This window comes from Centroberyx affinis, unplaced genomic scaffold (genome assembly GCF_046629955.1).
Source record: "Centroberyx affinis isolate AG114_WGS23_722 - 3 ecotype Tasmania unplaced genomic scaffold, CSIRO-AGI_Caff_v1 ptg000942l_1, whole genome shotgun sequence".
NCBI lineage: Eukaryota > Metazoa > Chordata > Actinopteri > Beryciformes > Berycidae > Centroberyx > Centroberyx affinis.
In genome coordinates, this window is record NW_027279516.1 from 130,632 (window position 1) to 157,468 (window position 26,837).

The window sequence follows — 26,837 nt, forward strand, 5'->3', positions numbered from 1 at the left end:
GACGAGTCATCCTAGGTAACCTTATCTACATCTCACTGTATTCATACGACTATGTGTGTGCGTGTGTAAACCGATGGACACAGTAAATGAGTGAATACTTTGATATTTCTGCTCTGTAGCAGGTCGGAATTGCAAGCATTTGCAGACTGATTATGCCTCAAAATTAGTTATGTAGGCTAACCAGGCTAACATTATATGTGATGGTTATTGTGGACAGATTGTTTTGAAATTTGTCAGCATGTTAAATTCTGTCCCAGTCCGACATTCAGACAAATTAGCCAGAGTTGAATCGAGGTTTTGCTACTGCGGCCAATGGCTGTCCTCCCTACCCATCGGTCTATTGTAATACAAATGTTTTGAGCCCATTCATTCTCTGGTCTCCCAGCTGTCGTTATGTGTGGATCACAAAGATCCTATTTAATGCTTTTAAGAAAACAACGTCGTTCCTAGAAAATGGGTAGAATATGGAATGATATAAAGGAAATGGTTGATGGTAGGCTAATTTATGGTTTTTTTTAAATTGTTGATTTACCTATGTAATTTACAAATATTTCTGTGTTCTGTCTTTGTGTGTGTGTGATACATGTTGTATTTTACAGGTTCCTGATCTCATATAGACCTATATTCAAGTCCATTTGAGGAACCCGAGAAGTAGGGAACCATGCAGAGTCTGACCCAGACGATGAAGAGTGGTTCAAAACCAGCAGAGATTGAGGCTGGGAGAAAACAAGTGACTACAGAAATCTCGGAGCAACCATCAGAGATCAAGACCGGGGCACAACCAATAGAGAGTGAAACAGAAGCACAAGTAGTGGAGAATAACTCAGCTGTTTTTCTCGAGAATGAAACGGTAATCACAGCAGACGAGAATGAAACTGTGGTGCAGCCGCTGGGAGGTGAGACGGCACAAACACCAGGAAGTGTGTCGGTCACACAAGCAGCGGGGAACGATCCTGCTGTTCAGCCAATGAGTGACCTCTCACATAATACTGGAGGGATGCCAATGGACACAACCTCAAAGCCTAGTGCCCCTACAGCACTGGTACCTGATACACCGCAGAATCTGGATTGTGGTGTACAAGAGGTGGATAAAGTACCTGATGGCAGAAAATGCATCCCTTCCAAGAAGGACAGGCTGGACCCTCTGAAGATGGACATGTCCAAGCCAGTGGTTATGCCTCTCACATGTGAGTATTTTAGCTTCTCTGCTGGTAGTTCTACATTTGCTCTTATTCTTTATTGAACCATGCAAGCTAGGGTTGAGCGATTTATCTTTTGCAGCAGTAGCCTAGGGGAAGTTATGGGAGAGGTCACCCACCACCCCTTATTAAAGAGCCTTGTACTGTTGACCACTGACCCACTCTACCGCAGCAGTGCACTTTAGTAATGGGTAAAGAGCAATATTAGCACATCAGTCACCAATTTCTTGCCCATACAAACTTTTCTTACCAGTATGTGTATTAGGAAGGGGGACTTTCTGAGTCTCAAGCTGGCTTTAACCCCCAGGCTACTGCTGCCCCAGTTGGATGGAACTATAATTACTTTATGCAAGCCCACAACCACATCCTTTTCTTCTTATGCTTCGAGCTTTATACTTTCTATGTATACTTCCTCCTTCTTTATACTCCTCTGTAGGGTCTCTTTTAATTATTAACATGTTATATGCACACTTTCTTGCTGCCCTATTGTCCTCTAGCATCTCAGCTGTCCCTGCAGTGCATCGAGTGCCACATAATCTTCAGCGATCACAAGAGCAAGGAGCGTCATCTGAAGTTGAGCCACCCAGCAGAATATGAGCAATGTATACTGAGGAATGCCCTTTTTGCTTGCTATGTTTGTGACCGCCACTTCACAAACTCCATCGAGCTCATGGCCCACCAGAAAGCCCATATAGAGAAGAAACCCTTCAAGTGTCCAATCTGTGGTCAGGCCTTCAACAAGTCGTCAGAGCTCACGCTTCATAAAAAAATTCATTTTGGCCGGGATGGTTATGCCTGTTCGGACTGTGGCAAACCATGCAAAACACTAACCTTGCTTAAGTACCACCGCCGCACACACACTGGAGAGAGGCCGTATGTGTGCAAGGAGTGTGGAAAGAGGTTCAGCATGTCCAAGACTCTACAGAAACACATAGCGTCACACTTACCAGAGGGAACTGAAGGAGATGGGGGAGACACTTCTGCCACTGCTAAAGCACCGCTGAAGAAAAACAATGGTAAGACAAATTGGTCAGATGTATTTGTATAATAATAATGTCACAGATGTGTGTTTTTATATGGTACATGTTAAAATGGTGAGGTAGTTTTAGTTATTTATTTGTTAAGGTTTTCCTTAATACAATGATGTAATTTCACAAACCAAACTATGATATCTTCCATGTCACAGGAAATATGTTGATAATACTATGTGGCACTTTTTATGTTATAGCGCAATGTGTTAAAACTTTCCTCCTTTTTTTTCTTTTGCTAGATGCTTCTACAATAAAATATCCCTGTTCTGTATGCAAGGCCACCTTCAAGACTACCAAGACACGGCTACATCACATGAAAAACAAGCACAATATGTTGCCTGCAGCAACCACTAATGCCCTCCCAGCTGCGCAGCTAGTGAAACAAGGTACACCCATTATAACCCCAATATCTATCTGCCAACCAACACTACTGCAAGTGGAGCCAATTGGACCTCTTCAACAAGTTGACGCCAACATTGACACAGAGCAGATTCGCAGACTTATTGAGTCTTTGGGAAATGTGCAGAAAGTGAATCAGGTTGTCATATTGGGGCAGGTGCCACCTCATGCCCCACCAATGGAACTGCAACAGATATCAGAACTGGGAGAAGCAGTTCATCTGAATTTCACCCCGCAGCAGCTGGGTTTCATAGAGCTAAAACAGACTGAGTCTAAGACAGTGGAACTGGAACATTCAAATATCCCTTGTGATTCAATGGAGCACACAATTATATTGGAACCTATTACACCAGATGGACAGTTGGAAAACCCTTCTTTTTCAGAACTAGGTTCCCATATAGCAACACCTGAAACTATAGGGATACCACTTGTTGAACCTGAGCAAACAGTAAGACATGAGAGAGAGATGATACATCAGATTCTTCAACAAGCTGAGACTGGTACAGTTCAATCTGATCCAATGGATCAAATGGTTTGTCAGAATGAGGAAGTTGACCTCAAACAAAACCTTGAGCAAACAATCATATTAGAACTCACCTCTGCCTTGATGCCAACTGTGGAGTTAGAACAATCCCAATCTGTACCGCAAAGTGAAATGCCATCCTCTGTACTAGTGCCAACCACTGAACTGGAGAAGACGTCTCATGAGACTGTTATAGGTCAGCAGGAGACCAGCCTATCTGTTCCACCACTTATGCCTACAGTTGAGTTGGAACTGACACCTTTACAGACAGACCAACAGGACCTTCCTGCTTGCCCTTTTGTCCCAGCAGATGCATTTACACAAAACCACAATCCAGATGAATCCCAAACTGATCCCAAAGGAGAAGCTGAGTCACAGATGCAAACAGTGAGGCTGGATGAGGTCAATTCTGTGATAGATGGAGCCACAGTAGAAGAGATGCATGAGAAGCCTGAACAAGAACCATCTGAGAAATTGCTGGTGGACAGCAGAGAGAGTCAGGAGCAGTTGGAGAAGGTGTCCAGAGAGGAGGACACGTCTACTAAAGAAGAGGTCCTGTCACAGTTAGAGACCAAGCAGGTGCAACCAATCTCACACCCACCCATAAATGTAATGTCAGCTCAAGAACTGGTGAAAGTACGGAAAAGAAAGTCAACCCGGGCATTTATTTTTCAAGAAAATATGCAAGAACTGGCATGGACCACAAAAAAGGATGATTTACAAATTGATGAAAAACCTGCCAAACGCCAAAGAACAAAAAAGTCTCGCCTTGTTGTTAAATTTGGTCCACAAAACAAAGACAAGAAAACCAAAAAGCAGAAGAAGCCGTCACAGCCACGTCAGTCGACCAAGGAAGAACCACTTAAGGGTAAAGCATCAACCACAACTCTCTCAGAGAAAAAAGTGCCATCACAAAAGAAGGGAAGAAAGGGAAAAAAAGACAAGAAAGAAGAGCATTCAGTATTCACAGCAGAAATAAAATCAACTTCCTCAACCCATGATCCACAAGTGCAACATATTAAAGAGGATACAAGAAAAAATAAAATGAAAAAGCAAAAAGACGTGGTCAGTGAGGGTGTGGAGGATATAAGTGAGCAAGAGGTTGTAGCCTCACCAGTATTTAAGAGGAAAAAACAACAGAAAATCATGCAAAAAAGTCAGCCCAAGAGAACAAAGGCTGCAAAGTTGACAAGTAAGGAGAGAAAGAAAAAACTGACAAAGGAGCAAAAAATGAATACAGAAACAAGCACAGCATCTGAAAACATGCCTGGCCCACAAATAACACAAGACTCTCTACTTCTACTGAAGGGTCATAAACAGCCCCAGTTAAAAGTTTATAAACTAGATCCTTCAAAGGCATCGGGCCAGAAGCAGGAGCCTCCACCTCACGAGTTCCAGACAACCTCTCAACGGAGTAAAGACATCACACGCAATCAGCGAAAGGATACAACAACTGAGTCTGCAAATAAACTCACAGCTGGAGGTAAGAAAAAGGGAGGGAGACCCAAAAAGAACCAGAAAGCTCTTTCATTGTTGTCCTCTCTACAACTATCCCCTCCACCATCTGACACACTGCCCACCAAGCCAAAGACCACCCGAAAACGCAAAGCCTCCTCGAAGGTGGAGACGGAGGGAGTGATAACCTCGTCTCATTCCAGGCGTGCTTTAGAGTGTAAGGACTGCGGAGAGAGATTTAGTGAAGTCTCCTCCCTTCAGGAACACAAGGCGACAGTGCACATCGTGGAGAGTCCCGGTCTCACTTACACCAATGGAAACATCTTTGAGGGGGTCTCCAGGCTGGATCTATGCCAGCCTCCAAAACTGCATAATGAGGTCATTGGGGTGATGAATGCTGCTACAGACTGGGACACTGAGGCTGAGATGGGAGAGATGGCATTAGAAGACAGAGAGCGGAGTGTCTCTTTCCCAGCTTTGAATCCCTCTCCCTCTTTACCTGTTACTGCGCCAGATGCCGAAGCAAGTGGATATGAAGATAAGAGTGGAAATACAGCTGTACCAGACATTGCATCGTTGATGGGTATCACAAAAGAGATTCCAGAGAGTCAATGTCTTATCCCTCCAGAAGTTCTGTCACCGTGTCCCTCAAAGGCTGATCAAATGAAAATTCTTGAGTCAAAAAGGGAGGCCCCTCCATGTTTATCATCTAATACCCCTTTAAATAGCTCTACCCAGACAAAGGGTTCTGAGGCAGGATGGGCTTTGGTATCAGATGAGGGCAAGACAACATGTCAGACCAGCAGACAAGATATCCCCAAGAATCCCTTGCTTCCCAGCTCAGAATCGGAAGTCCAGGGTGCCACAGATGAAGACATTAAGGAGGGATTACTTGTTGATGTAGATTTAGTCACTGTTGGGGAGCAGAATGAGAGAAATGATCCAAACTTGGCTCAAGAGTGTGGTTCCCAGATTGAACCTTTTAGACCCCGTAATCCTGAAAGTGGCAGCACTGACACACTCCTGGTACCTCCTGGTCAGATGGATAATGAAACGACAACTGAAACAAGCCTAACGTCGCAGACTGTTTCATGCTCCACACATCAGCCAGAGATCAAAGAAGAGGAGGAGGAAATTTTAGTGCAGAGAAAAGAAGAGGGAGCGAGAGGAGCGGTAAGGGGTAGGAGACGAGGGACTGGACGTCTAAGAAGGGGCGTGATGTCAAGGAGAAATTCAGTTGGTGGTAATGTCAGACGAACAGAACCAGAGAAAGAACTGGATGAATGTCAGGTAGTCTACGAAAAACATCCACGCACATCTGATTCTGAAATCAATGAAAGTGAGACCAGCACACCTCAGCATACTCAGTCAACATCCCAGAGTTCACAGCCAGAGATGAGCCCCACATTTGAGCCCAATAAAGGCACCGCTTCTACCACATCTGTGCCTTCTGTGCCCTCTTCATTAGAGGAATCTCCTGGAGAGCAGGTTGTCTTTGAGCTGGAGTCCGTTACCACCAGTGTTGTGGAGGTAATGAAGTCAGAGGAAAGGCTGGGACTGGACGGAGGAGAGGAACAGGACAGCGAGGCTGGCCAATCTCCAGGCGTCATACTTGAGAGGTTCCTCACTTCTAGACAGAGAGAGACTGCTGACAAGGAGCAATCGCTGATGGCAATAAGCAACAATCAAAGACAGGTGAGGATTTTAAGTCAGCTAATCAATGAAACAACGAATGGTGTATATTAATACTACGCTTAAGTTTAACTTTCTTGATCCATTTAGGAAATTCATCTTGTCCATGGGGCACAAACAAACACACATTAACAAGAAGCAAATGACAGCAGGACTAAGAATACATTTTACAGGTCTAAAGTAGTTAGAGTCTAAAATAAATAAATGATTCGCACAGCTTATGAGATTGTAAAACAAAAATCAGTACTGACTATTGAATACATTAATGGCAGCAGGAGCAAAGGACTGCTTGAACCTGGTTGTTTAAATTTAGCGCTGCAGTATTCTGGCTCTCTGACTCATTTTAAATTTCTAGTGTAAGGGATGAGTGTAGTCATTCAGAATAGAGTGGACCTTATTTAAAATAGGGTCAGTGTAGAGCCGAGCTACTGGCACCTGTTCATTTCCAATGATCCTACTTGCTGTCTTTATTATGTGCTGCAGTTGCATGATCTTAACTGAACAATGTAATTATTTTAAATGCTACTGTTTTCGTTTCAGGGTTTGGACAGCAATGCTGAGAATGAAGTGGTGTTCAGGGAAGTCCAGAGAGGCCAGGAGATCAAGGTTGAAGAGAATATCTCAGATCCACCACTGGTTGCACACACCTGTCACAGTAGACAGAGAGTCGGCCTGCCGCCACAGAACCAGCATGATATAAGGACAGTTCTAGTGAAGCAGGAGAGCTGCCTCATTCTGAATGATGCTCAGGCCACACAGGGCAGTAGACACATCCGATGGAATGTGGAGCAAATCAACATTGAAAACGCCTCTGGTCCACGTAAGTATTGGGGTCAATTGTAGGTCACTTTTAGAATTTGTGTAACTTATTTCTTTGTTCATGTTATGTCTTTCGAATAGTTAATCATAGGATTTTCTAGCAGGCAGGTGATCATCAAATGATCCAATGTACTGATAGATTTGGACTAGAATCTGTGCACTATGGTGACTAGCTAAGTGGGAAGAAAAATAGTATATGAGCCTTCTTAGGGCTTTGTTGTTTCAGAGACAGATGAACCATTTTTAGGGCTTTTTGTTTTCAGTGATAGAGAGCGATGAAACGACCTCTAGCATGGCCCCTGACTTAAACTCCAACCAGTGCATCTTCTACCCAGTGAAGGAGGAGGAAAGGGAGGTTCTACTGGGAGGCTCTCAGAGTGACGATGGTGTTTTAACTGTGGGCGTGTCCAGTGATGCCAGGATTGGCCAGCAGACAGAACATCGGCCAGCCAGTATTAATCTGCGTACGTTATTGTTTTATCCAGTTACCAGCATACCAGACATTACAGGAAGACTTCTATTTCAATGTTGTCTGCTTTGATTGTTTACAACAGATGAAGGGAGCCATGCCACAGAAGACTACCAGGAAACCAGAGTGAGAGGGACACTGTCAGGAGCAGGGGTTAATGACTTTGCAAATACAGAAGGTTTGTTTAATGTAATACAAACTTATAATGACCAATATGTACAGCCGCTTTGTCGAGGTCTGTCAGCTGTTTATTATAAATGTTAAACACAGATGATAACTTTTCTTCCAGCTGTGGCAGACATTGAGTGGCAGGATAGACCACAGCTTCGGGATTTCCTTCTCCAGAGTTCTGATGAGGAGGACTCGGATGTTTTTGAATTGCCTGATCCTCATCTTGACTCGGAGGCAGAAGCCATGGCCTGTTACTACAAGAACCAAAACAGCAGCCCACCACAGCCAGATGAAACGTCACACAAGTACCGTACAAACCTCATTTATTCAGACTTCAGTCTTTCAAACTGAACAGCTATTGAAACATAAAGTATGAAATGGGCAATCTAGTGATGCAAAAATGGCATTCTATTAATTGTTCCCTTTATACTCGGGATGCAGTGATAAATTGATCACTGATCATAATTTGTAGAATACTCATTCTAAACAGGTAATCTGTGATTGGCCGAGCACTGTTTCAACTGCCTGATCTCAAAAGAATGGAATGTTACCATTCACCCTATTACCACTACTGGTGGTAATAGCACCTATGTTTGCATAAAAACAATGATTTATTTACACATGGTTAGGCCAGCAATGTCATGCAGCCATAAGAACAATCTGTTAAACACAGTGTTATATTGAAATTTACTGTTTACGCTTGCTGTGCACTTTTACATAATGTGCTGTTGCCAGTAGAAAGTCTGGGTAAAACCAAAACGCATCCAATCAGCCGATCACACAGTTACAAAATTGGTAATCCCCAAGTTAAATGAAAGTATATTATTGTGAAGTTTGTGACCCATCAACTTTTATCAGACTCTTAATATTTTCCTTTCAATATGTGCAGGAAAGCCCTTAAAATTTTGTACTACTGTACCTGCCAAAGTGATTGCCCACATGCCAGATCATTACTATTCCTTGCTCTGCTGTTATGTGATTCTCGCTTGTTTGCTCATATTTTATTTCTTATTCTCCCCTAGCTTGCCAACCCCAGAGAACCAGCTCCATTCCCATTCACTAAGAGAAGGAAGCAGGGGCAGAGAGCCCATTGATTACTTCTCCAAGTATTTTGGTTGGGATACCTGGGTAGAAATTGCCCAATGCACAAATAAACTGTCCAACATGCCCAACCCTGTCACAGCCAAAGAGATTGCACAGTTTGTTGGGATCCACATTGCAATGGGAACTTTGAAGGTTAGTGTTCCTGTGTGACCCATACCTTGATTGTCAAGTTTGCTTGCTCCATTGGTTAGACTGTAAGACTAGAAAAATGAAGCAAGTATTTTATTTGATGATGGAATAACTAACAAATACCAGCCTCTATTTCATTTCTTGTATGTTATAATTTATTTGGTCTCTTCTATCACTTTTCAGTTTCCCAGCCTGAAGCTCTACTGGCAGGACTTTACTAAGGTACCCCTGATTGCTGAAGCCATGCCACTTTCCCAGTTTCTCCAGCTGTCTCGCAAGCTGAAGCTAGCTTCTCCTGCAAAGGATCCAATAAATAATGTTGGGGAAGAAAGAAATGATTGTGACATTCAAAATGTACAGCAAGCTACAACTAATGCTAGTGCAACGAGCAGTTGTAATAGTAGAAACGGTCAAATTTCTCTGCTTAGTGATGGGCAGAGCCAAGGGGACAAACCAAATGAGCTGAACTGTTCGAACACACAGACTGATCCCCTTTGGAGGGTTCAGCCATTACTGTGCCGTTTCCAAGCAGGATGCCTGTTGCTGAGACGAGAGGGTGATTATGGAGTTGATCAGTATCCTCTTCCTTTGACGACTGGGAAGATAAGCACTAACAAGCCTTCTCTCCACTGCACTACATTAATTGGATTTGACGGTCTGGTCCTACATTTGGATCTTAAATTGGATCTCTCAGACAAAGAAGATGCCGTAGAAAAAATGGCCCCCAGAGGTAGTATGGTGTTTCTTTGCAAGCAGGAACTCTCTACCCCTGCAATGCTAGAACGTCTATTAGTTGCAGGCGTTCATGGTGCTGGCAGGGTGGGAGGAGCGATGGGACAGATAGGAGATGAGTTTATCAGCTCAGATGGGAGGCTGATGTTGCGCAGGTCACATCATGGTTTCATACTTTCTACGGTTGGAAATGGCCAGAGAAACATGGCCTCTCTCACTGACAACTTCGAGAAAGCCCAGATGTCAGCTCGCCTCAACAGAGACTTACAAAATCTTTACCGTATCCCACTCACTGCCTCAGCCCCAACTTGCTGGCCTCAAGCTGTGCTGTGGTACCTTACAGATCTGGCTTTGGTCAACTCATGGCTTCTGTACAGACAGGATCATGGGCCAGTGTCTGAACCTGTGACCCTCATGGCCTTCAGGCTGGAGGTGTCTAAGGCTTTGATCCTGTCCAGTGGCTCGGACACCCAGGACTCGGTTCCCCCTCAACCCCCCACACAGAAGGCTCATGCAGCAAGTGAAACCCCCAATCCCAACCTGTTAGAGGAAAGTCCTCTCCCGGATGCAGCCACACGGTACGACGGTTCTGGCCACTGGCCAGAGCAGCTTGGGGAGGGAGAAGGGGGCAGGTGTCGTTTTGGGGGTTGTGAGAGAACATCTCGAGTGCTATGCCTTAAATGTTGTGTCTTTCTTTGTATCTCGCGCAACCACAACTGCTTCTTGAATTTTCATAATCAAGGGAATTTGGGAAACGAGTAGTGTCCACTCCAGAGTTAATGGTTTACTTATTTATTTATTCCTTGCTTTCTGATTTAGAATGTAACTGTGATTTCAGATAAAACCACATGTAAACCCAGCTATTCAAGACAACTGTATTATCCCCTCTGTCTCATAATTTTTCCATGATGCCTTTCAGTGGCAGCCTCATTCTTTTCCAGGATTATTGTGCCGCAGGTTAAAAACTAAATGCTTTGTGATGTGGCTTGTAATGGTCTTCCTAATGTTTTTTGTCAAGTGTGAAATGAATTTGCCTTCAGAAGGACATGTGAAAAAATCATAGCCATACAATTTGTGCTGGAAAAGAGGTGGAAATTGATTTTGAAATTGTCATTTCCATGTTTTTTTTTTTTATTTATTTTAACCTGAATCAATTTACATTCCATATGACAAGCTTGTGTTTGGCTCATGGAATTTTAGCATTCTTATTTATTTGACCTTCAGTTAGAAAAAAATAAATGAAGGTTTTTAAAAAAAAAAAAAACTTTGTTATTGACGTCTTTGAGGACTCCTGACAAATGTTTGCATTCTGGATTTTTTTTTTTTTTTTTTTTACGAACTTGTAAAAGATGCATAACTGCATAACTCGGAACTTTTCCTGAGCCAGTGGAGAGGTAGTCATGTGACCCTGGCGTCTGATTACATACACTGAATGTACAAAACTAACTTACACTTTTCATGAATGCAGATCAGTAAGAGAAGGATTTCTGAACTCAATAAACAAAATGAAATTCGATAGCAGTATCTAAAAATTTTGCACATTATATAGCAAAAACACAACAGACATTGCACTTAGGAAAAACATATTCAAACATATACATTAAGGTGAGTTGGGTCACATACTTGACATACCCGCGTGTTTCTGTGTGGGCAGATATTAAGTTAATGCTTTGATAAGGTTATTTGGCACTGTGTGTGAAAACAAAACCAAGTAAAAAGAAGCAAGTTGTTCTTTTTCAGGTTGTTCTGGGTCACGTGACAGGGAATCAACCATAGAATCGGAATGAGTAGAACAGGTTTTCCATTCAAGTCTACATTCATAAAGATATACTAACATGTCAGTGCCGTAGGCTAGTTGTCTCATTTTTTTCCGGCTATACAAATCTCCAGAATATCAACTGTTGAAAAGCATCGTTGATGTGATAGATTTAAAGATATATAGATTAGATATGCACCAACCGTGAATGAACGTGAATTGAATGAACAACCTTTGATATCATAATGGCACAAAATTCTAACATTAAGACAACAACACATGGTTCAATTATAGTCTATGTCAATTAATCAATGGACAACATTTATCGAATGGCAAGCTACATCTCTTCTTTTTTTTGTTAATATCCCTCCTGTTTGAAACTGTGACAGCTAGGCTACATATTTTTCTGCACGCGTGGCAGTCTTTTTTTTAGTGCAGTGGAGCGATTGATATTTCGATCGATTGATTCTACCAGTGCCATGCGCTGTCCAAACATTAATCAGTGCTTATTTCCATGACAACCTAATCAAGAGTCAATGGCAGCCATCTTAGTTGTACCAATGGCGATTACCATGATGCACCAGGAAGTGTCCGTTCTATCCATTCTATTTCTCTAGGGTCAACTCTCAACAGTCAAACTGTCTGCCCCGCTCTGGCTGCTTTCAAAAAAGCGGTTCGAGGTATGTGTCTAGTGGCTTCTTTCTTTATTATGCAAATAGCTTACTCTATGTATCGACATCGACGTAGATGGTATTGATTTATGGCAGGCTTATGCAAGCACTAAACAATGAGTTAAAACTTGGCGTGTAAAAAAGCTAGAAAAGTATTCGATCCCTTTTTGAACTGCGAATGGCAGCCAGTATGATACGCTAGCTAACTAGCAGCAACTAGCTAGCTGCTAACTAACGTTAGCCAGCTCGCTAGCCAAGTACTTTCTAATTAGGTAGTTGCACAGACGTGAAACAAAGGGGTTGAATTTACCTTTCTGCATATGATTTTTGCGCTACCATCTAAACACGTGATTTCATTTTAACCACTTAACGCTAGGCCGGATTCCCGTATGCTAACATTTAGCTATTTAGCTAGCGGCCTTGCAAACGATAAGGTAATGAAACTTCACTGATTCATGTGGGGAGATTGGACAAAATACTTTAACATCCCGTGGACTATTGCTTGTATAAATTAACTTCTCCAAGTTGCCCAAACCTAGTTAGTAGAGTTGGCTAGCTAACGCTATAGTCATCTGTTGGACGTAGTTGATTGGTAATCTAAGTACTTGCATTAGGCTAAACAACAAAGTTAGCTAACTTGGCTAACTTAGCCCAACAGCTATACAAACAGCTGTCATTTTTTGTATTTGAAATGTAATATTTATTTTTTTGTTGAACCCAGGACCATTGTTGTGGGTGCCTGTTCAGACCATCCAGTGTCCCAGGATGGACTCAGACATTTTGAATATAGAGGAGATAGTGATGGGACGGGGATTGCCAGATCCACCTCCAGAAGTTCCTTCTGAAAAGCCAGTGGAACCCTACACATCCATCAGTATCAAGGCGCCTCCTGCAGCTTCTGTTCAACCATGTGAGTGGTGCTGTAATCATAGCTTCATTTTGGCACTGAAAGAATGAACTGTTCTTGGTACAATCTTTCAAATCTTCTTCTGTTTCCACAGACCAGCATGAGAATCTGCAGTGTTTTCAGTGCTTTATTACATTCTGCAGTGCCAAAGCCAAGGAAAGGCACATGAAAAAGAGCCACCGGGAAGAGTATAAGCAGCAGCTTCAGCAGGTAAACTTCACAATATCTGCTCTTTCATAACACTGGGAACACTGGAAAGGGTGATGTATTTTTTTTGTCATTTACAAATTCTGTGACCGATGACAGCCTGTGTTACTTCAGATTTAGAGGAACTGGGAGAGAAAGTAAGCTCAACTGATTAGCCAGCCAGTCTGCCTCTTGATGGAAGTTGTTAAAACACTCCCTCAGGTTGACAATGCAGATGTGCATTTATGGTGTTTGAATATCCATTGTTTTGGAAAGAGGATTAGTGCCTCAGTAATGGTATTGTATCTGGGTAAAACATAATACTTGTGTCCATTGCTAAATGGCCGCTGACAAAGCATGAAAATGGGGCAGGGATGTTTCTTTTTTCGGTGCTCATTTAATATATGTTTTAAATTGTAAATGGTGTTCATGACAAGTTTTCCTGTAATTTTCCTGCCAGTGTTTTCAACCCCATGTGGTGAAATCCAGAAAGGGGGATAAGGGAAAAGACAGGCCAATCTTTGACAAGACCTTTCTTGATATTGCAGTATCCATTCTTTCTCACACTTGAGGTGAATTTCTTCTGCCCCTGAAGGTGCACAAAGTAGTTACAGAAGCAAGCTTTGTATGCTTTAAGTAGGCATCATTTTCTAGTAAATGCAGCACACTAGGCCAAAGGTACCATCTGCAGAATTTTGTCAATATTATATTGCTGTCAAGTCAGTGGTATTCCAATGCAAGCAAAATTGTAGCAGCAATAGTCATAGTCAGTAGCGCAAGTAATATGCTGTCTGCTTTCATGTGGTACAGTTTGAGTTTTAGGTCAGTTATTCTCTAAAGTCATATGTTTATTTGATAGCTTAGGCCTATATCTTAATATTTATCTATGTTTTTTTTTTATGCTACTTGAATACATGTGACAGCATGCATACTGTATATGTCTTGTACCATGTTAGTGTGTTAGGTTAATATCAATATAACCCTATGCCAATGTCACCAAGACAAATTCCTGTACATTGCTTGCACTTGGCGAATAAAGTGAATCTGATAAACTATTGTTCAGCATTTCAAAATTTGGCCTTTGTCTCGTATTGTTTTAAATTTGTCTTATGAGGTCTTTATTTTTCCTTCACAGGGAAATACATTGTTCACCTGCTATGTGTGTGATCGCTCTTTTCCATCATCTGAGGAACTGACACAGCACCAGCCGACACACAGCAAGGAAGACAAGCCCTTCAAATGTGTTCACTGCAAGGAGAGCTTCAGAATCTTCTCTGAAGTGAGTGTTACAGTATGTGATATGAGTGTTGCCAGTGGAATCCAACTGGTGATCAGGGGCAATTTGCAATCAAGTCTCTGCTCTGCACTCATGTTAACCTTCTGAGTGTTGAGCAGTGTTATAAATCTCTTATTAAAAAGTATCAAGTTACTGTTTACAAATACCATTACTAACAGTGCCAGTTTGGAGCAAATTGTGGAATGTTAAGTTTCACTTTTGTTTTCACAATGGGAGGCTCTGTCAGATTGAGTGCAGTGCTGCTGATTACTGGTCTGTGCATCACCAAATGACAAACATGACATGATGTGCACATAAGGTGCAGCATTATAGATCAATTTAGATCAATATCTATACATTGACCAACTTTTTATTTTGTGATGGCAGTGCTGATATTGTGGCGGTGCGCCACAGATGAGCCTATGTATGGGGAAACACTGAATAAATAGTGTAACTATGCTACAGTTGCTTCAAATACTGCGCACATTCTAGTCTTTCTAACCTTTCTGCATTTTCTACTTCTGTCCCTCTCAGCTCACAACCCATAGAAGACAGGTGTGTCCAGAGAGACAGTTTGCATGTAAAGATTGCAACGAAACCTTCCGGAGCGCTGCACTGCTGCGTACTCACCGCCTGGCCCAGCACCCTCGCCCAGAAGGGGAGGCTGGAGAGCAGCCGGAAGACCCCACCAAGACCCATCGCTGTAGGAAGTGTGGTCAGGGCTTTGAAACCGAATCGGAGCTGGTGGTGCACCAGGAGAAGTACTCGGCAGGTGAGCAGTGCAACGGCAGCGCCTCATCTATCAAGAAACGTGGACGGCCCCCCAAAACCGAAGACCCAGCAGGTGCTGAGAAGAAGGGAAAGCGGAAAAAGAAGGAGGACGGTGAGGGTGAGGAAGCAGAGGAGGCAGTGAAGGGCAGCAGCACATCGGTCGAGTCGGGAGCAGCTCCAGTGGAGGAAAAGGGAAAAGCTAGTGCCGCAAAGCGTGGCCGTCCTCCTAAGGTTGCAGCAAAATCAACAACGGCAGACAAGAAGAGTCCTGCAGATGACAGTCAAGCTCAAACAAAGGAGAAGAAGCCTAAAGCGGCTCCTGTCCCGCCCCGTCAACTCCCGTGTCCCGAATGTGACCTCACCTTCCCCGGCTTGGGTCAGCTCCGCGCCCACAAGAAGGAGAAGCACGCCCCTCGGAAAGCCCATCCCTGTGAGGAATGTGAAGAGAGCTTCACCCGTCCTGAGCAGCTAGAGGCCCACAAGGCGCGTGCTCACACTGCAGGCCGCTTTGCCTGCCCAACCTGCGGCAAGAGCTTTGGTCGAGAGCGCACCATGAAAGCTCACCAGAAAAGCCACTCGGAGGAGCAGCTTGAAAACCCGAATATGAACAGATAATTGAGGGATGAAAGTCTTTGGTAAAGGCATGGGGGACTAGCAGAAAGTGTATGGTTTTGAAGATTTTAGCCAGGATTTTTTTTATTATTTTAAATTGGAGATCTGATGCTTGAGATCAGACTGTTTTTAGAAGAGTTTGGAATGTTTTGAGAAGGAATTTTAGCGAGACATTTTAGCAAGATTTTGATTTTAAATTGAGGTTTTTAACTTCACAGCATTGCGATTTTGGTCATTGGCTGTTAAAATTGTGGAGAAGTGGACACATCACTTAAATTGACTAACGAAAAGTTGTTAAACCCATCTATTACATCTTTTGTCATGATGCCTATTATGTTTGTAAAAAATGTTTTAACTTCTTTTAAATGATCTGTTTGAATTTTTTTTTTTTTTTTTTAAGAAGTTGAAGTGTGAAACTTGTGTGGTATGACTTCTATACTTACTGTCTTGAGTTGTTAAACTCATTTTGTGGTAAACTGTGTTTTTTTTTTTTGTTTGTTTTTTTTTCCTCCTCAAAATGGCTTGTGTTTTTTCCAAAATGGATTGGGTAAGTAAATATTTTGAAGCAAATTAGATGTCTAATAGCGATACTATGTTCGAATGTTTAGACGCAGTTTGTCAAAAGAAATGTATTGTGTACAGCTTCTGATTCATATTGTGTATTTTTTACACTTAATGTTTTGATTGAGTTAATTTCTAAATTAAGTTGCAGAAGGCACAGAATTTTAAAGTAATATGATCTAAGTTTGTTGAAGAGTTTGTTTTGGCTCAGTGCTTCAGATTCACTGCAAACACCGTTTGGCGTGTGGACAGAAATGATCCACTGCAATCCAGATTTCTTATATTAAACCTTAGTACTTTATTTTTTAATCCATTAGAATAATATGTAATGTCTTAAATATTTCTTGAATGCAAAACATGGATCTTTATTGCCATAGAGCCCTGCAAGGAACTGTAAATCAAGTGTTCTTATTCATTGATTGGATTGTTTCTCTCCCCACTGCAACATGTCTGGACACTGCAACTATGTAATAATAAAAAATGCTATCCCAAGGGAGGCTGCTGAAGAAATAATTTGCCTTTGTGTCATTGTTCTCACGTCTAATTCAAGAGTAATGCTTGTTTAGAGGTACTGTATATTTGTAAATTATATCGTTATAGACGGATCATGAAATTTTATATTGCATTTTACATGACATTCCCATGATTTATACTCAGGATTAGACACACCCTGGGTGCCCATTGTGCTAGATTTAGGCTATTCTCACCTCATCTGCTAAACTTTAAATTTTGAGATCAGTCTTTCCTACCTAGCAACAACACAAACAAATGAAATGCTGGAGGAGAATTGTGTTGTATTGATTTGGCAAGGCAAGAGGAACGTCATTGAAGCTTGGCACATACTGTAGATGTTAGGTAGCCACTAGGGGTGTTAATGTGTTGTAACACCCTCTTAAAAGACATGCTGATGTTGGGTAAGACTGTTAGAATTGTGCCTATCCTGGGAAGCTTTTTAGAGCTTTTAGTTCTCTTCACTTCCATGTTATAGAAAACTTACTTTCTTCCTCAATGCAAGGTTTTGCAAATTAGGTTAGATTTTTCCTCAAATTATACTGATACAAAGCCAATAAAAGGACTACCAAAATGTAGGCTACATATTCTGGTGACCTTCTGCAATTTTCAACTGGGCCATTTCATCATCTTTATTAGCAATTATGAACCCTTTGTAAAAATATTAAAGCTTTACTTATTTTGACTTCACTTAAATGGCTGATAGTGTTTGCATGCAGCAGTTTATCATTCGCAGGTGTGCTGTGAACAGGCCTACGTTTTTTGCATGTAATACCACTCCAAGACACTATGTGTGCTCGCGTGTGTACCTGGTGCCTGTACACAGCCCTCCTTTCCCTGCTATACTTCCTTTATTTGTTTTTGTTTGCAACGAGGTAAGTGAGTTTGCCGCTTGCTAATCGTCTAATCGTAATCGCGCTATTTTCACGTCGTGTTGATAAAGCTTGTTGGTAAGTCTTTTGTCGTACTTATCACATTAGTTTTCTCTTAGATAAGAAGCTAACCTCGAGGATGTAGGCATTATCTAGTTGTTCAGAAGTCACACCTTGCCATCAGTTTGCCTCCAGGACAATGAGGTAGCACCTTGAGTCCGTCAATTAAGGTTGCAGTGGTGTCATTATTGAATTCCCATAGATATGTTGTTTGCTAACCGCTATAAAAATTAAAGGAGAGTAAAAAAGAGTTTCCGTAGATGTAGTCTTTTCATTGGTAAGATGAATTGTTAATTTTATCAAATGCTTCCTGAACACCTGCACCTGGTCTATGTGTAATAATCCCAACTGACTTTACAGCCAGCAGTCACCATGTCCTCAGAATACACCATTGATATCCAGCTGACAGAGTTGGGATTTCCTGACATCCTGCAGCCATCAGAGACACCTGTGAGACAGACACCGTGTGTTTTGGCATCATCCGACGCCTCACTCTCACACAGCCATTCTACAGAAAGAAAACCGATCAGAGGCAACCAGTCAGTTGTTGAAGATCCTGCTTCCGTAATACAGAATGTGCACATTGAACAAACCACAGAGGTTTCTGAGACACCACAGACGTTACCATGTACACCTCTACAACCGACTCCAAGTGTACAAGACAAACAAGCTGCCAGTATGGGTCCTGCTGATTCTGGCACTGTACTTCCTGTATTACCTAAGCCCTCGATAAGTTGTCCAACCACTGGACCAGGAAACACTGAAACTCCACTGCTGGCAATAGAACAGAAAATAGTAGATGCTGAGTCTGAAAATGGACAGAAAGATCTTGATGATGGACAAGAAGCGAAGGGAAATTCAACAGAAAGAACGGAGCAGGGTGTGGAGAATGAGTCAGATGACAGTGAGGTGTCTGTGACAGATGAGGAAGAGGAGGAAGACGATGAGGAAGAAGAAGGGCTAGACAATGGTATGGTTGATTTAGTTTTGAATCTCTTAAGCATATATGTGTCTGGTGCTGTGTCCCTCTGGATTTGGTAATGGGCAACAAACAGGACCCAGACTATGTGGCATTATGTCTACCTCAACTGAGTCTGAGTTTGTTGACAAAGTCTTTCTGAGCTATTAATATCCTGTGCCAATTTAATTCTACCTAATATTTGCACTTTAAATTCTTTTCCTGGCTGGTGCCTGGTGAGTGATATGTCTTTTTTGATGATTAAGCTATTATCACGCTTGAGATTTCCCTTTCCTATTTCCCACAGAGTCTAGTCATTCAGGTGATTACCGCTGCAGCTTCTGTGACCTTCAACTTCCCTCAAACCTCAAGCTGCAAGAGCATATGAACCTGCACACTGGAGCACGCCCGTACCGTTGTGCTGAATGTGGCAAACGCTTCTGCCAGATTGACAACTACCGTGCCCACCTGCGCACGCATGCCCAGGCCAGACTGGATCCTCTCCTCTGCCGCATCTGTCTGACCGTCTTTAAGTCACAGGAAGGCTTGAGGGACCACCTGTCAACAACTCACTTTGAGAAGAAGTTTTACGAGTGTGACCTGTGCAAGCGTGTATTCACTGACCTGAAAGTGTGTGAATGGCATGTGGAGTGGCACAAGCGCACCCTGGGCAACTTTGTATGCGAGTCATGTGGCCGCATTTTCTCCCAGCAAAAGTCCCTCACACGCCACCAGAATAAAAAGTGCCATCGCAGCTACAATTGCACAGACTGTACAAAGAGCTTTACCAGGAAGAACGCTCTCCTGAAACACAGCTTCTCCCATCTAGGTTTGTTGCCTTACACCTGCATACGATGTCGCAGCCACTTCCGCCTGGCAAAACTGTACCGCCAACACAAGTGTGAACCTCAGCGTATTCACTGTGTGGCCTGTCTGAGAGTGTTTCTCAGCCAGGCGGACTTCCAGAAGCACAAAAAGGATACGGGCTGCTGGGGCCACCAGGGGCCCAAAGGGGATGAGATCCGCTGTTTGGAGTGTGGCCAAAGTTTTGCCACGGCAGAAGAGCTGAAGAAGCATGCTGGGGCTCACCAGAAGGTGCTGACCTGTGCGGAGTGTGGAAAGGGGTTCCGGTCAGCCTTGCTGTTGATGTCCCACATGGGCGGCCATGCCGGCCAGACGCCCTGCCTGTGTCAGAGGTGTGGACTGGGCTTTCCCCACCAGCAGAGCTATGATAGCCACCTCAACAACTGTGGACATACACCCGCTCCTTCGGTGAGTTTTGCGCATTATGGTGACATGAGATTTTTAAGAACTACCTACATTGATCATTTCTAGTTTATTTGGCAAATTCTGTCGCACTTCTGGGTTTTGTAACTTGTGTGATTGAGATATTTGTTTTCCCATTTTAGAGTGCTCCTAAGAAACGTACGGCCACAAAGAGCTCTCCTCCGCCTGTGAAACGCATGCCCCAGCCAAGCACAAACCTTTCATTGCCAACAAAAAACCCTACAAATACATCAAACACAACAGTCACTATCCCTGCTGATGTTTCAAACACCCCTGCTGCACCAGTGGAGGAATCTGGTAGTCCAAGGAATGTGACAGGGGGAGTGTCCAATGGGTCCAGTCCAGCAGAAGCGGTGTGGCAGCTAACGCTCGACAAACGGCCGCCTCCTGGGGTTAAACTTGTCTTGTTTGTTCCTGTGAGTTCATCTCTAGCCAATGGCCTGGCATTCCCATCTACTGTCCCTCAGGCTCCACCAGTTCCAGATGTTCATGTGGCTCTCCCACCTGCTCCAAGAAGTGAACTGAGATTGCACAGGTCTAGCTCACACCTTGGTACAAATTCTGTTCCAGGAACGCAGCTACATTTAGATGTCCCTCTAGATTTGGTAATGGGCAACAAACAGGACCCAGACTATGTGGCGCCTCTGGATTTGTCTAAAAAGTCTACCTCAACTGAGTCTGCTCTTACCATTTGTCCTCTTCCTGTTAAAATTGAGCCAGAAGACCCAGAGTTCTCAGAAGAGGCTTGTAGTATTCAAGGAGAAGCATTCCAAAGTGTTGATAGTAAAGAGACTATCTTAAAGGTTAAGAGAGAACAATGGGTAACAAGTTTGGAGAATACAGCAGAGAGAGATAGATATACTACAGTGAAGCGGTTGAAATTAGATCCCATGGATCTCTCACCTCTTAATTTTAGTACAACCTCTTCTGGCCTAGTAATGGATATTAAGAAAGAGCCTCAGTCTCCTGGTTCTGACTTGTTGCCATCCAAATCCTGCCAGCTGACAGCATGGAGGCCGGAGAGAGAAATGAAGATGGAGGATGATGGGCCAAGCCCTTCCTGTCCTGATGCTCATGTTGATCCTCTTAGTTTGTCCAACTAAGAATGAAGAGGGCTTTAACAGTGGACAGAAAGAGATTTTGAGCGAGGGCAGATTGAGGAGGAGAATAAAACTCAACCTGTGGTCAAATTCCCCCACTGAAAGATGTACTTAAACACTACAAAGGACACACTTACCATTTTGTTGTACCTCTAGCCACTTAAACCCTGAGTGTAGGTGATATTCTACAGCCAGAATGATATACTAATGAATAGTGGTATATTTTTTTTTGTAATCAGTTTACCTACCAACGGCCTGTTATGACAAAGTAGAATATACCTGCCAATATACCCACTTTTCCAGTAGTGTAAATAGGCTCTTAATGAAAAGGCTGACATCTGGTGTGCCTCTAGCAGTGGTGGATTGCTTGACAATGACGTTTAGTTTAGAACAGGAAATATTTTTTTTTATTTCTGTAGTTCACGCTTTGTACTCTAATTGCACAGAAGATGCTGTTCCAGAAACTGGGAAGATAACCATTCCATCCGGTGTAGTTCTTTTTGCCACTTTTTTTTTAGCACAATTTGGCACAGAGCTGTGAAATATGTTCAGTTTTCATTTTAGGTTAGACTTTTGGTTGATTAGCTTCTCTACAGCTGTACGTTTCTTACATGAACTTGCCTGCCTGGGCAATCAGAGCAAAATTAACCACACCTGGTGAACCCATTGTGAACAGGACACAATAGGTCTACTCTACATAATGGTAGCCATGAACCCTATGCAATATGGTACAAAGGAAGAGCTTTCACAGCATTAAAAACATTATTGACCACTATCTGTATGTCCTTGTTTGTGTGTAGAGCTGCAACGATTAATCGATTAATCGATTAGTTGTCAACTATTAAATTAATTGCCAACTATTTTGATAATCGATTAATCGGTTTGGGTAAGATTTAAAGTTTTTTAAGAAAAATAAGTCAAAATTCTCTGATTCCAGCTTCTTAAATGTGAATATTTTCTGGTTTCTTTACTCTATGACAGTAAACTGAATATCTTTGGGTTGTGGACAAAACAAGACGTTTGAGGACGTCATCTTGGGCTTTGGGAAACACTGATCGACATTTTTCACCATTTTCTGACATTTTATAGACCAAACAACTAATTGATTAATCGAGAAAATAATCGACAGAATAATCGACAATGAAAATAATCATTAGTTGCAGCCCTATTTGTGTGGCAATTGTTTTAGCCTTCATGATTTGTCAAACATCACTTGAATCTAATTGTTTTCTATATTTTGAACCAGGACATGGGTTTAACAGAAGATTTTGAGTGATGTGCAACTTTGTCTTCATTGTCTTCAGAGGTTGTAACTGCAATCTTTAGAAGAATTTCATGTTGTTGAATTTTCATGTTGAACCTCTCTAGTATTTGAATCTTCTGGGTGCATCTGTAACACATTTAAATGTGTGTGGGTGCTTGATTTTTGAGTTAGTGCTACGTTTAGTATAGAGGCAAATCAAGGTACTGTTGAACTCTGTCATCTTAATCATTTATTAGATCATATTGTGTTTTGTTGAAAAGTTTCAGACTGCAGGTATGTACTGATGTTTTTCTAAAGGGTGAAAATAAATATTATTTATACTTGATGCTATATCAATCTTCATGTCAGTGTCTTTTGCTGATTCAAGCCTTTAGGCGTGTGTGTGTGTGGTAACATGATACTAACCCATTGTTGTCTTGTTTGGCCTTGTGTGCACATATTCTGGAGAATCTCAACATGGATTGCTTGAAAATGTGAACTGAGAATTATTGTTTCAAACTCACAAGTAAGGATAATGCAACAGAACTGATTTCAACTGATTTGAACATATCCATAGATTCAGGTGAATATTTTGCAGGCTGGTGAATATTTTTTATAAAAGTAAAATCTGGTCCCTTTGAAATGTATATGAGATTTCTAGGCCTATATATCCACATCACATCTATTTTGACAGATAATTGGCTGAAAAATCCCTATAATAACCTATTCCTTTATTCCTGTAAGAATTTAGTGCGTCTGTGTGTGTGGCTATATCACAATAATAATCCTATTATGGGCCTAGTATTCCAAAAGGATATGATTGATCTGCTGTGGTATTTGCTCAGCATGCTTTTTAAATATTTTGGGTTGACTACAGGGTATTTTAAGAGGATTTAGAACTTGTTTTGTCTACGAAAATCAGTAGAACAGCTCAATCAGTGGAAGAGGATGAAAAGACTACAAGTGTTGTCACATGGTATGAAGCCCCGGAAATACATTATCCGCTCGGTGACGATATTTTTACGGGAGCACAGTAGGGATGTGATAATGTGAGCGAGCTTTTGCGCTATTTTTAACAAGTTTCTAGCAGTTTATGAATACCAGTGTGTGAATAATTTAAAACGATTACATATAGGTCCTTGATCCAGCGCCAACACTAGCCTACGTGTGTTTTACTTCATGGACAAAGACAAGTGCGCTGACGTTGTAAGTAGGCGAATCCTTTATTTGGTTTAAAATGATTTGAATCAATCGATTTTTCTTGGGGTCTCTAGTTTGAACTAAAATCTGTAGCATGTAGCATTTAAGTCAAAATGTCCCACAGCCACCAACTGCCACAAGCAACGCTGTGGTTACTGATATAGCTAATGGCAGCTATTCTATTGATTCCCTATAACTTATTATTGCAGCATGGTCAGTGTTCCTGGATGGAGATGCATCAGTTCATTGGTGACCTTATCACATCTGGAAATGCCTCCAGTCAGCTACTGAAGGAGCAGCCAGATGTCCTTCACGTTGCATGGGGGGTGGCTGGAGGTGATGCTCTGGGGCTCAAAGGTGCCCCACTGGAACCCTTACCCCAACCCAGACCAGCCCTGGACAAGCCAGATCCAGGACAGGGCCGGCAGATTCTGGAGAGGAGGGGAGAGGTCAGAGACAGAAGGGAAGGTGAGAGTGCATGATAAATATTCAAAATAAAGGATGCTGGCAGTGATTTCACTCATTGCTTCATTTTACTGCAAAAAAATCTTAGCTTTCAATTATTGCAACCTATTTTTCTTTACGCATAGATATGCATCATGCCTGCACCTGCCCCGGCTGCCCTTATTCCACTTCTCCTCCTTCCTTTGAGACTTTAAAACCCAGACAGTCTTCATCCTCGCAGCCACGCTTAGACACAGTATGCAACCCCAAAGACCTTAGCAGCACTGCTCCCATGAGCCTGAGCCTATGCTTACCAGGAGAGGACACCACTGAACCCAGCAGCACCACCACATCTGACTTAGAGCCCAGGCCGTCCAGGCAGCCCCAGAGGCAGGACAAAGAGAGGGGGGGTCAGAGCCCTAACCCAGACCCCAACTCTGACACCCCTCCCTCCAGAGGCTCCCCAGGCTCCTTGTCCCACCTCCCCATGTTTCCCTGTCTGTGCTGCCACCGCGGCCTCCAGACCTGCGCCCAGATACTGAGTCAGCAGGAAGGAGCAGACTCCCCCTTTTCTCACACCCACGCCCATCATCATTTCCATCATCACCACTGCCCTCTAACCTCTTGTTTACCCTGCCCTCAGCTCGCCCACTCCCACCCCCATTCCACGCAGCTCCCTGGCCCTTTTCCCTGCTTGTCTTGCCAGCATTCCTTTCCTACCTGTGCTCAGGTGTGCCACCACCAGCATGGCCAAGCACACACTCAGCAACAAGAGGAGAGGGGCAGGAGCGCCGTGGCCTTGTCGTCGCACCACCCATGTATGCATTGCTCTGCCTCCTTTTCCCGGCCCTCCCAGCTGCTGCAGCACCAGCGCTCTGAGCACGCCCACAAACCAGCCGGCTTCCTCTGTACAGAGTGCGGCAGGGCCTTCAACTCGCACAGCAACCTCCGTATCCACCTCAATGTGCACACTGGTGCCCGGCCCTACACCTGCTCTGACTGTGGGAAGAGTTTTAGCCAATCGGGGGCTCTGAAGATCCACAGGCGGATCCACACGGGTGAAAGGCCCTATTCCTGTGCCTTCTGTGGCAGGGGGTTCCCCCATTTGGCGGGGGTCCGGGCCCACCAGAGGATCCACACAGGAGAGAAGCCCTATCGCTGTAGCCAGTGTGGGAAAAGTTTTACCCAGTCGGGGGCTCTGAAGATCCACACCCGCATCCACACAGGAGAGAGGCCTTTTATCTGTAGCCTCTGTGGGAAAGGCTTCTCCAACCGCTCCGGGATCCGCTTCCACCACCGCACAGTCCACGGACTGGCCCCCGAACATGGTGGAGGAGTTGGGCGTCCCAGGACTGGTCCTCCCGCCAGCATTGGGTTGAATACACGCAGTAGCCCAGAGAGCGACTCCCATGCTGCCCTCAGTTCCATTGTTCCACCTGCTTCGAGCGCAGCTCATCATGGATCTGCTTTCCTCGGCAGACCTGGTAGCAAGTCCCAGTCTGAGAGAGCAAACCCAGGCAGTAACAGGGATGGGCTGCTGTATGAGTGTGAGGACTGCGGCCTGCGCTTTAAGGACGCCCCCTCCCGGAACAGACACCAGCTCCTGGAACACTACTCCTCTGAAGGGGAAGAGGGGGATATGCAAGAGGAGGGACACAGGAAAAGGTTAACTGCAAAGGGGAGGGTGCAGGATAATAGTGGAGTTGGAAAGGTGATTTAATGTTTTTGTGAGGGAGAGATGGGGAAATGAAAGATAGGGCAGTATGGGGCTGAACCTTGGAAAATCCACATACCAGAGTGAATGGTAGTTTAAAATGCAGTGTTAAATTACACATGTAAAATATATTCATTAGTTTATTGTTGTTCTTTTCCAATTGTAGAACCATTCTTTGATACTGTATAATACATTTTCAAGCTGTTATATGGACTGAAATTCATATGTTAAATTACAAGTGAAATTTCTCTGCCACCCTTAAGGGTTTTAAGGAGACATTCTATCTAGCTTATATGCAGAATCTGCTCTCATGTCTGTTGCCTCTGCACTCACGTCTGTTGACTATCATAACAGAATAGATGTGTGGCAGGTTTCTTCATTTAGCACATTAATGATAAAGGGCAATACTAACATTTTTGTCATAATACATAATATTTTATGTTTCCCTTGATAGGGGTTAATATCACAGGCTGTTTGACTTTTTTTTTTCTATTACTGGGCTATTTGCTAGCATTTTTTGTGCTGATTAATCACTGCTACAGTCTTTCAGTGCATCTTAAAACAACCATAAACACCTGCTAACCCTCCACAATCACATGCCATGCTAACCAAAGTATCACTTTTACCTAAAAAGTTGCTCCATTGTGCCTTCTCCATCATCCCTAGGTGTATTATAGCATAATGGAGCAATCACAAAATGTGACACATCAAAGCTAAGGTATTTTCATCAAATTTGGTCATTTTTGTTGAAGTTACCACTGCCACCTGCCACTTATTATACAGAATACCTTACAAAAAATATTACGTTTCTTGTTAAATACATTTTTTTTGTATTTTTCTTCAGGGTGATATGTGAGAACACAGTTATGAATCAAATTAAAACATATTTTCACATACGAAAGACAACAGATTGGAATAGAATTTCTATTAAATAGAAAAAATCTCAAAAAGTGAAAAGTAGGGGATACAGAGGATGTAGCCTTAAG

The 26,837-nt window shown here is 42.9% G+C and overlaps 4 protein-coding genes across 4 annotated transcripts; all 4 read left to right on the top strand.

Moving 5' to 3' along the window:
- The first annotated feature begins 661 nt into the window (after nucleotides 1-661).
- znf576.1 (zinc finger protein 576, tandem duplicate 1) lies at nucleotides 662-10,734 on the top strand. The gene is made up of 12 exons (XM_071521912.1): nucleotides 662-1,187; nucleotides 1,697-2,215; nucleotides 2,470-2,874; nucleotides 3,514-3,731; nucleotides 4,461-6,302; nucleotides 6,840-7,119; nucleotides 7,382-7,582; nucleotides 7,673-7,765; nucleotides 7,877-8,063; nucleotides 8,781-8,994; nucleotides 9,175-9,331; nucleotides 9,437-10,734. Exons 1-12 carry the CDS (start codon nucleotides 662-664, stop codon nucleotides 10,483-10,485), a joined length of 5,691 nt encoding a protein of 1,896 aa, XP_071378013.1. The 3' UTR covers nucleotides 10,486-10,734.
- A 1,309-nt stretch (nucleotides 10,735-12,043) lies between these two features.
- znf576.2 (zinc finger protein 576, tandem duplicate 2) lies at nucleotides 12,044-16,967 on the top strand. The gene is made up of 5 exons (XM_071521921.1): nucleotides 12,044-12,159; nucleotides 12,872-13,060; nucleotides 13,152-13,267; nucleotides 14,379-14,522; nucleotides 15,054-16,967. Exons 2-5 carry the CDS (start codon nucleotides 12,916-12,918, stop codon nucleotides 15,903-15,905), a joined length of 1,257 nt encoding a protein of 418 aa, XP_071378022.1. The 5' UTR covers nucleotides 12,044-12,159; nucleotides 12,872-12,915; the 3' UTR covers nucleotides 15,906-16,967.
- A 1,310-nt stretch (nucleotides 16,968-18,277) lies between these two features.
- On the top strand, nucleotides 18,278-20,010 carry LOC139646018 (zinc finger protein 883-like). The gene is made up of 4 exons (XM_071521914.1): nucleotides 18,278-18,355; nucleotides 18,629-18,875; nucleotides 19,171-19,958; nucleotides 19,999-20,010. Exons 1-4 carry the CDS (start codon nucleotides 18,278-18,280, stop codon nucleotides 20,008-20,010), a joined length of 1,125 nt encoding a protein of 374 aa, XP_071378015.1.
- Nucleotides 20,011-23,569: 3,559 nt separating this feature from the next.
- Nucleotides 23,570-26,813, top strand: LOC139646027 (zinc finger protein 436-like). Its single transcript, XM_071521922.1, has 3 exons — nucleotides 23,570-23,699; nucleotides 23,903-24,167; nucleotides 24,284-26,813. The coding sequence occupies exons 1-3, from the start codon at nucleotides 23,673-23,675 to the stop codon at nucleotides 25,855-25,857; spliced, it is 1,866 nt and encodes a 621-aa protein (XP_071378023.1). The 5' UTR covers nucleotides 23,570-23,672; the 3' UTR covers nucleotides 25,858-26,813.
- Nucleotides 26,814-26,837: the final 24 nt, after the last annotated feature.

Excerpts from the sequence above, each read along its gene's own strand:
- LOC139646018 (XM_071521914.1), top strand. The coding sequence starts at position 18,278 with ATGTCCTCAGAATACACCATTGATATCCAGCTGACAGAGTTGGGATTT. Across the intron at positions 18,356-18,628 it reads TGCAGCCATCAGAGACACCT|CCCTCGATAAGTTGTCCAAC; the intron begins GTGAGACAGACA and ends GTATTACCTAAG. Across the intron at positions 18,876-19,170 it reads AGAAGAAGGGCTAGACAATG|AGTCTAGTCATTCAGGTGAT; the intron begins GTATGGTTGATT and ends TATTTCCCACAG.
- znf576.1 (XM_071521912.1), top strand. The coding sequence starts at position 662 with ATGCAGAGTCTGACCCAGACGATGAAGAGTGGTTCAAAACCAGCAGAG. Across the intron at positions 7,583-7,672 it reads GCCAGCCAGTATTAATCTGC|ATGAAGGGAGCCATGCCACA; the intron begins GTACGTTATTGT and ends TGTTTACAACAG. Across the intron at positions 8,995-9,174 it reads TTGCAATGGGAACTTTGAAG|TTTCCCAGCCTGAAGCTCTA; the intron begins GTTAGTGTTCCT and ends ATCACTTTTCAG.
- znf576.2 (XM_071521921.1), top strand. The coding sequence starts at position 12,916 with ATGGACTCAGACATTTTGAATATAGAGGAGATAGTGATGGGACGGGGA. Across the intron at positions 13,061-13,151 it reads TGCAGCTTCTGTTCAACCAT|ACCAGCATGAGAATCTGCAG; the intron begins GTGAGTGGTGCT and ends CTGTTTCCACAG. Across the intron at positions 13,268-14,378 it reads ATAAGCAGCAGCTTCAGCAG|GGAAATACATTGTTCACCTG; the intron begins GTAAACTTCACA and ends TTTCCTTCACAG.
- LOC139646027 (XM_071521922.1), top strand. The coding sequence starts at position 23,673 with ATGGACAAAGACAAGTGCGCTGACGTT. Across the intron at positions 23,700-23,902 it reads AAGACAAGTGCGCTGACGTT|CATGGTCAGTGTTCCTGGAT; the intron begins GTAAGTAGGCGA and ends TTATTATTGCAG. Across the intron at positions 24,168-24,283 it reads AGACAGAAGGGAAGGTGAGA|ATATGCATCATGCCTGCACC; the intron begins GTGCATGATAAA and ends CTTTACGCATAG.